The sequence below is a fragment of the Suncus etruscus genome, chromosome 14 (genome assembly GCF_024139225.1).
Source record: "Suncus etruscus isolate mSunEtr1 chromosome 14, mSunEtr1.pri.cur, whole genome shotgun sequence".
Classification (NCBI taxonomy): Eukaryota; Metazoa; Chordata; class Mammalia; order Eulipotyphla; family Soricidae; genus Suncus; species Suncus etruscus.
Window position 1 is genome coordinate 97,139,973 of NC_064861.1, and position 8,734 is coordinate 97,148,706.

The 8,734-nt window shown below is 43.0% G+C and overlaps 2 protein-coding genes and 1 non-coding gene across 3 annotated transcripts; 2 read left to right on the forward strand and 1 right to left on the reverse strand.

The window, feature by feature from the left end:
- The first annotated feature begins 447 nt into the window (after positions 1-447).
- LOC126028907 (U2 spliceosomal RNA) lies at positions 448-638 on the forward strand. The gene has a single exon (XR_007502591.1). It is a non-coding gene; the product is annotated as a U2 spliceosomal RNA (small nuclear RNA).
- A 288-nt stretch (positions 639-926) lies between these two features.
- On the forward strand, positions 927-6,485 carry ZNF606 (zinc finger protein 606). Its single transcript, XM_049787661.1, has 4 exons — positions 927-944; positions 2,093-2,219; positions 2,454-2,549; positions 4,472-6,485. Exons 1-4 carry the CDS (start codon positions 927-929, stop codon positions 6,445-6,447), a joined length of 2,217 nt encoding a protein of 738 aa, XP_049643618.1. The 3' UTR covers positions 6,448-6,485.
- Positions 6,486-7,849: 1,364 nt separating this feature from the next.
- LOC126028736 (cell division control protein 42 homolog) lies at positions 7,850-8,371 on the reverse strand. Its single transcript, XM_049787662.1, is given in 1 exon segment — positions 7,850-8,371. A coding segment is annotated over 1 exon segment (522 nt).
- Positions 8,372-8,734: the final 363 nt, after the last annotated feature.

Below are 8,734 nucleotides of genomic sequence, written 5' to 3' on the forward strand. Positions count from 1 at the left end.
AAGAGTGATGAGTTAGTTAGAGAAATAACTACATTTTGAACTGTCCTAATATTGAGAATGTATGAGGGAAATGTAGAGCCTGTTTAGAGTACAGGCGGGGGTTGGGTGGGGAGGAGGGAGATTTGGGACTTGGGTGATGGGAATGTTGCACTGGTGATGGGTGGTGCTCCTTTTATGACTGAAACCCAAACACTATCATGTATGTAATCAAGGTGTTTAAATAAAAAAAAAAAGTAAAGTATAAATATGAACAAGAATTTGGGGGAGGGTTGGGTCACACCTGGCAGTGCTCAGGGGTTACTCCTGGCTCTACGCTCAGAAATTGCTCCTGGCAGGCTCGGGGACCATATGGGATGCTGGGTTTTGAACCACCGTCCTTCTGCATGCAAGGCAAACACCTTACCTCCATGCTATCTCTCTGGCCCCTGAACAAGAATTTTTAAGTGCATCGCTTCTCAGCCTTTTGGCTAAGATCAAGTGTAGTATCTGTTCTTATCAGTTTAATATCTGACACTTCATCTATCTGACGTCAATATGTTAAATAGATTTTTGGCACTAGGAACTGGAATAGGAGCTTGCTCTGTCCATTCCATACATCGACCTGGTATTGCAGTACCTCCAGGAATGGTGCACCCCCCAAAATTTTTTTAAGCACTTTGATAGTAATTCTAACAGACCCTCTTTGGCCTGGGAGAAAATCTTTTTTTTGGGCGGGGGTCACAGAGGCAGGGGTTACCCTTGGCTCTATGCTCAGAAATCGCTCCTGGCAGGCTCAGGGGACCATATGGGATGCCAGGATTCCAACCATGGACCTTACCTCCATGCTATCTCTCCAGCCCCAGGGGATATCTTTGAAACCTTCCCTACCATATCTAGGGAGACAGTCTGTTATTATTAGCTACCCTTGTGAGAAGAGCTAAATGATCATGAACAGTCTAGCCAGGGTAGTTTGTGCTAGTAATTGGCACTTGTCATGATTCTGGACTTGGTTTAGTGTTTTTTTCCTCCGGAGAAGGGGACATCTGCTCATAATAGCCAATGTTAATGACTTGTGGAAGAATTTCAAATCCCCATCTTGTGATTATTTTGAGTATGGGCATCTGATTTCATTAGGGCATATCCCAAATGTGGACCACTGGTGGCTTCCTGTGAGACTTGGCTCTGTCTGAATATTGCTTATATCCAGGACAGCTCCTCCTTATCCTTTCTCATTCCAAGACCGCACTCCTAGGAAATGAGGTGTAATAAAACATTTGATATAGTTCCCATTTGTATAAAATATTTCTCATTTGTGGGCCCGGAGAGATAGCACAGCGATGTTTGCCTTGCAAGCAGCCGATCCAGGACCAAAGGTGGTTGGTTCAAATCCCGGTGTCCCATATGATCCCCCGTGCCTGCCAGGAGCTATTTCTGAGCAGACAGCCAGGAGTAACCCCTGAGCACCGCCGGGTGTGGCTCAAAAACCAAACCAAACAAACAAACAAACAAACAAAAATTTCTCATTTGTATCTTTTTTTTTTGGGTGATGCTCAGGGTTTACTCCTGGCTATGTGCTCAGAAATTACTCCTGCCTTGGGAGTGAATATATGGGACGCTGGGGATCAAACCGAGGTCTGTCCTGGATTAGCCGCATGCAAGGCAAACACCCTACTACTATGCTATCGATTCGGCCCCTCTCATTTGTATCTTAATTATTTTCTGTTGGTCTTGTTTTCCCATTGCCCTTTCATCTGGATTTTTTCCTGGGCAAGGGCTTTGATTGGATCTCAATAAATGGAAGGCAGGAGAGCCAAGCAGGGAGCTGCCATCTAGGCTTGTGGTTCCATGTGGTGGAGTGACTAGCCTGTGGGTGAACGGCTTGCAGTGTGAGTTTTCTTGCCTGCTTTAACCTCCATATCTGTGTGGATTGCTTATTGTGGGGAATTGCTACTGAAGCAGCTTCTCCAGTCCTCCCTGGATGGGGGAATGGGCTGTCCCTTTTCCTTCTGGGAACTGTGGGATAACCAAACCTCAAGCCAACACCCAAAGAATGTCTCATTATACTAGGATACAAGTCCTTTCAAGCTGAGAAGGAATATGTGTGATCTTCTAGGAACCAGTGACCTTCAAAGATGTGGCTGTGAACTTCACCAGGGAGGAGTGGGGACAGCTGGATTCTCTTCAGAGGACCCTGTACCGTGATGTGATGCTGGAGACCTACGGACTCTTGCTTTCTGTGGGTAAGGCAGGCGCTGCTCAAGTAAACAGTCATTGCCATTGCAATTTTTTGTCGTCTCCATAAAGTTCTCAGAAGGTCAAGCTGATACTGAGCCCTGAATTCAAGGATTAGTTCCGGAGGCTTAGGAAACATGAAATAGGAGAAGCCATGTTTATCCTGCCCAAAAGTTAACTTAAAGTTTCAAAGGAAATGTACCTGGCTAAATAAATGAGTCCATGTTTTTGTCCATGCTTAGGAAATCAAACTGCCAAGCCCAAGGTGATCTCTCTGTTGGAAGAAGGAGCAGAACCATGGGTGGTGGAGCAAGCACCTTCTCAAAGCACCTGTCCAGGTGAGAATGGGCCCTCAGGAGGAGAGGAATATTCTTCTGAGCCCTCCTTGTGTGAGATAGGAGCTGAGGCCATTGGAATTGATACCCAGAGTGCAATCACAATTTCCCTCCCTTCTGATTTATATCCCAGTTACTGCTTTTTTTTTGTTGCTGCCATTGATTCAGAATAAGATGTCCGCCTATTACACAATTCTTCACTTTTTCTCCTTCATGTCCTCTCTCCTATGCACTTGATGCCCTTCTCTTTTAGGGACTTCTCATTCACTTACTTGGCTTGTAGTTTGTGGGAGATGGATCCTTCAAGTAGTACTCAAGCTCTGAGACCACCACAAGTGATATCGGGTCCTAGCTAACTCGGCAGGTGTGTGGTTCACTATGGATATGGTGTTTCATGAGCCTTTTAGTGCCAAGGCCACCCAAGTACTGCTCGGGCTCTGCAGGGCTCACTGGGTCTCCCAAACTACACCTTGTGAGGCCAGGCAGAACTGGAAATTGACCTTGGGTGTGTGTGTGTGCAAGACTCCATAATTTATTCCTGGCCTCTGCTTTGTTTTATTTTTTTCCTTTATTACCCAAGTTATACTTTATAGTCTTCTAATTGTGTTTTTTAAAAAGTGGGGCCGGGGGCCGGAGAGATGGCATGGAGGTAAGGCATTGGCCTTGCATGCAGAAGGATGATGGTTTGAATCCCGGCATTTCATATGGTCCCCCCCGAGCCTGTCAGGGCAATTTCTGAGCATAGAACTAGGAGTAACTCCTGAGCACTGCCGGGTGTGGGCCCCCCCCAAAAAAAAGTGGGGCCAGAGCGGTGGTGCAAGTGGTAGGGCGTTTGCCTTGCACGTGGCTAACCTAGGACGAACTGCGGTTTGATCCCACAATGTCTCATATGGTCCCCCAAGCCAGGAGCTATTTCACATAGCCAGGAGTAACCCCTGAGCATCACCAGGTGTGGCCCAAAAAGCAAAAAAAAAAAAAGTAGGGAGGGGATTTTACTGAATCTAGAGATAGTAAGGTGGGTAAGAATTTTGCCTTGCACCTGGCCGGCGCTGGTTTGAGCCCCAATGTCCCATATGGTCTTCCAACTACCACCACGAGTGATTGCTGAATGTGGAGGCAAGAGTAACCCTATCTGAGCATCTCTGGGCATGCTCCGAAAAACAAAAACAAAAACCCATGTACTTTGTTTCCTCTCAGCTTAGCTTCCTACATCTTTTTCCTTAGCTGAAGATGCTTTGTGATCTTTCAAACTACAACAAAGTAACTTCTGAGTCCTCTGAATTTAGGGATGGTCATCTGGCTCTGATTTTTGTGCTCCAATTCCTGATCAAAGAAAACAGTGAATGATGCTTAGGTGAAGTTAACAAAAGATAATGAGCAACCGGTACTTTAAAACCCAGATGTAAGTTATTAAAGGCCTTCTAGGAATGTGCAGAATTTGACCACCTAAAGGACCAGGATTACACTCTCCTAGACATCCAAATTTGGCCATCTCTTTCATGGAATAATATTCCTAGTAAATCTTTTTTTTTTTTGTGGTTTTTGGGTCACACCCGGCAGTGCTCAGGGGTTATTCCTGACTTCAGGCTCAGAAATTGCTCCTGGCAGGCACGGGGGACCATATGGGGTGCCGGGATTCGAACCGATGACCTCCTGCATGAAAGGCAAACGCCTTACCTCCATGCTATCTCTCCAGCCCCGATTCCTAGTAAATCTTATTACAATCAGTGTATGCTTCGTATTTTGATTAACTATTTTTGTTAGCTTTTTATTACTCTTTTCTCCCCTATTGCCTTTCTTTGAATTATAAATCATCTCAAAAATAAGTTTGCATTTTCCTCTTTAGAAACATGAAAAAGAAATTTTACTCTTCTGCTGTATTCTTATATTTATGTTCTCATGGCTTTTTCCCCTGTTTATTTCAGAATGGAAGAAAATTCATGAAAGTAAAGCATTGATCCCAACACAGAATATTTTTCAGGAAGAAAAATCTCATAGCATGAAATTCAAAACGTATATTTGGGATGATCCTTGGTTCTCAAAGTTGGAAATTTGGGGACTTAAAGACCAATTAGAAATGTACCACACGAACCAGAGCACAGCTATGAGGCAAATGGTTTTCATGCAAAAGAAGACTTCTCAGACAGACTCTAACTTCTGTAAATTTGAGTCAGAGTGTAACCAGAGATTAAATTTTGTTCCATCACAGAGAGTTTCTCAAGTAGAACATTTATGTAAGCTTGATACAAATCCTGAAAGCTGGAGATATGACTCAGCTATAATGTATTCAGACAATATTACTTGTGAAAACGATTCTGATGAAGCCTTCTCCCATTCCATGCAACCTATCCACCCTATACGAATGCAAACTAGAAACAATATTTTCAAATGTACTGATGCTGTTAAATCTTTTAACCACATATTACATTTTGGTGATCATAATAGAATACATACAGGAAAAAAATTCTGTGAATATAAGGAATGTCATCAGATTTTTAACCAGAGCCCACTAGTCAATGAAAATCCAAGACTGAATATTGGGGAAGACCAGTATGACTACAAAGGATATGAGAATATCTTTTATTTCTCATCCTTTATGGGACATCAAAAAATTGGTCCTGTAGAGAAAGCATATAAGTACAACGAATGGGAGAAAGTCTTTGGCTATGATACCTTCCTGACTCAGAGTGCGAGCACTTATGCTACAGAGAAACCTTATGAATATAATGAATGCGGCACATCTTTTATCTGGAGCTCTTACCTTATTCAACAGAAGAAAGCTCATACTGATGAGAAACCCTACGAATGCGATAAATGTGGGAAAGTTTTTAGGAATCGTTCAGCCCTTACTAAACATGAACACACTCACACTGGAATAAAACCTTATGAATGCAATAAGTGTGGAAAAGCCTTCAGCTGGAATTCTCATCTCATTGTACACAAGAGAATCCATACAGGGGAGAAGCCTTATGTATGTACCGAGTGTGGGAAATCTTTCAACTGGAACTCCCACCTGCTTGGACACCAGAGAACACATACAGGAGAGAAACCTTTTGAATGTGCTGAATGTGGGAAATCTTTCAGCTGGAGCTCCCATCTAATTGCCCATATGAGAATGCACACTGGAGAGAAACCTTTTAAATGTAACGACTGTGAAAAAGCTTTTAGAGATTACTCAGCCCTTAGTAAGCACGAAAGAACCCACTCTGGAGCGAAACCATACAAATGTACTGACTGTGGAAAATCGTTCAGCTGGAGCTCACATCTTATTGCCCATCAAAGAACTCACACAGGGGAGAAGCCCTACAATTGCCAGCAGTGTGGCAAAGCATTCAGAGAACGCTCAGCCCTCACGAAACATGAAATAATTCACTCTGGCATCAAGCCCTATGAATGTAATAAGTGTGGGAAATCATGCAGCCAGATGGCACACCTTGTTAGGCATCAAAGGACTCATACTGGAGAAAAACCTTATGAATGCAGTAAGTGTGGAAAATCCTTCAGCCAGAGCTGCCACCTTGTTGCACATCGAAGAATTCACACTGGTGAAAAGCCCTATAAGTGTAATCAGTGTGACAGATCCTTCAACTGTAGCTCTCACCTTATTGCACATCGGAGAACTCATACTGGAGAGAGACCATATAGGTGTAATGAATGTGGAAAAGCATTTAATGAGAGTTCTTCCCTTATTGTACATCTAAGAAACCATACTGGTGAAAAACCCTACAAATGTAATCATTGTGAGAAGGCGTTTTGTAAGAATTCTTCTCTTATAATTCATCAGAGAATGCATAGTGGAGAGAAACAGTTTATATGCAATGACTGTGGAAAAGCATTTGGTGGTCACTCAGCTCTTCTTCAGCATCAGAGAAACCATAGCGAAGAGAAAGTCTGTGAATAGAATTGATAAGAAAATTTTCTTTTATTGTATGATTGCTAATACATTGGGGGAAAACATCCTCTATTAGTATTAAGAGAAATTTTTAGTAAGACCTCTTCATTGAGTAGAAAATGTTCATCTTAGAAGACATCTATGAGGGTCCAGAGAGATAGCACAGCGGCGTTTGCCTTGCAAGCAGCCGACCCAGGACCTAAGGTGGTTGGTTCGAATCCCGGTGTCCCAGATGGTCCCCCGTGCCTGCCAGGAGCTATTTCTGAGCAGACAGCTAGGAGTAACTCCTGAGCACCGCCAGGTGTGGCCCAAAAACTTAAAAAAAAGAAATGATACAGCCCCTTTTAAATGCTAGAAAAATTGGGGAATTCAAACTTACCTCATGATCCACCAGGAATCCTGCTGAGCACCATGAATGTAGATAATGAAACATCTCAGAACATGATCTCAACTAATAGTGGATCAAAGTGCATTGTTTATAGGAGAAGTCTTATTTAGGAAAAGTGTTTTAATGGAAAATACAGTTTTTTGTGTGTTAAACTGGAACAAGAAGTGGGAAGCTTTATAGCAACAATTTTGTATGCTATTGTGCGAATGCATATTTTATATCATGGATGCCCTTTCAGTAATACAATATGGGATACTAAATCTGAACTTATGGGACAAAGTTTTTTATTGAAAAAAAGAATTTTAATTTTTAATCTTTTTTTTTCTTTTTTTCTTTTTTTTGGTTTTTTGGGCCACACCCTGTGACGCTCAGGGGTTACTTCTGGCTATGTGCTCAGAAGTTGCTCCTGGCTTCTTGGGGGACCATATGGGACGCCGCGGTCCGTCCTAGGCTAGCGCAGGCAAGGCAGGCACCTTACCTCCAGCGCCACCGCCCGGCCCCATAATTTTTTTTTTTTTTTTTTTTTTTTTTTTTGGTTTTTGGGCCACACCCGGTGACGCTCAGGGGTTACTCCTGGCTATGCGCTCAGAAGTCGCTCCTGGCTTGGGGGACCATATGGGACGCCGGGGGATCGAACCGCGGTCCGTCCTAGGCTAGCGCAGGTAAGGCAGGCACCTTACCTTTAGCGCCACCGCCCGGCCCCGTAGGCCCCATAATTTTTAATCTTTAGGTTGATTTAAACATTACTTCTTTTCTTTTTTTTTTTTTTTTTTTTTTTTTTTTTGGTTTTTGGTTTTTGGGCCACACCCGGCGGTGCTCAGGGGTTACTCCTGGATGTCTGCTCAGAAATAGCTCCTGGAAGGCCTGGGGGACCATATGGGACACCGGGATTCGAACCAACCACCTTTGGTCCTGGATCGGCTGCTTGCAAGGCAAACGCCACTGTGCTATCTCTCCGGACCCCTAAATATTACTTCTAGTATGATGCCGACACCAGCTTTGCAGAAAGGACTGGAGAGATGTTCATAGCAGCACACACCTGCGGCTCTTCTTTGGTTCTGGGGGCTCCAGGTCAGCCAATATTGCTTAGTCAGATACATTTCATAGGCCTTTCTGTGTGAGTGCAGAACACTCTACATACTTGACAGCTTTCAGGTCATGGGCCAGCTTTTCAGCAGTCTCTGGAGTAATAGGCTTCCGTTTGTTCTTGGCAAGTTTATCAATAGTAGAGGGGTCATCTCTGAAATCAATTTGGATCCCAAGAGGCAAGAAAGGAGTCTTTGGACAGTGGTGAGTTATCTCAGGCACCCACTTTTCTTTCACATTTTCAAATGAGGACTGAGATACCACTGAAATACAGACTAGAAATGCATCTGTTTGTGGGTAACTCAGTGGCCCTAATCTATCATAATCCTCTTGTCCTGCAGTATCAAAAAGTCCAAGAGTATATGGTTCTCCACCAATCATAACAGTGACTTCATAGTTGTCAAAAACCATTGGTACATACTCAGTTGGAAATTTGTTGTGTAGTATGTCAGGAAACATGTTTTCACCAACAACACCATTGCCCATAACACTTACTTGTCTGAATTGCTGAAATGGTTTTATATCCACTTTTATTTTCAGTGATGACCTCTGCTTCTCTGCCAAGGTCTATGGGACAAAGTTTTGAATGGGATATTTACTGTTAGACCTAGAAAAATTTAGTAAATCAGGTCATGAATAGTGGAGAATATAATGTCTAGGAACATGAGATGATGTTAGAACAAAAGGTGACACTCTAGAGTGTATATGATTTCCTCACTGCATTGTCGGAAAATTAGTTTGTCATTGTTTTAGGCAATATTGTATGTTATGATTATGGGTACTGTATCAGTAAACACATGAGAGTAGAAAAATAACATTTAC

Coding starts and splice junctions, on each gene's coding strand:
- ZNF606 (XM_049787661.1), top strand. Junction 2,220..2,453: donor CGGACTCTTGCTTTCTGTGG/GTAAGGCAGGCG, acceptor GTCCATGCTTAG/GAAATCAAACTGCCAAGCCC. Junction 2,550..4,471: donor TTCTCAAAGCACCTGTCCAG/GTGAGAATGGGC, acceptor TGTTTATTTCAG/AATGGAAGAAAATTCATGAA.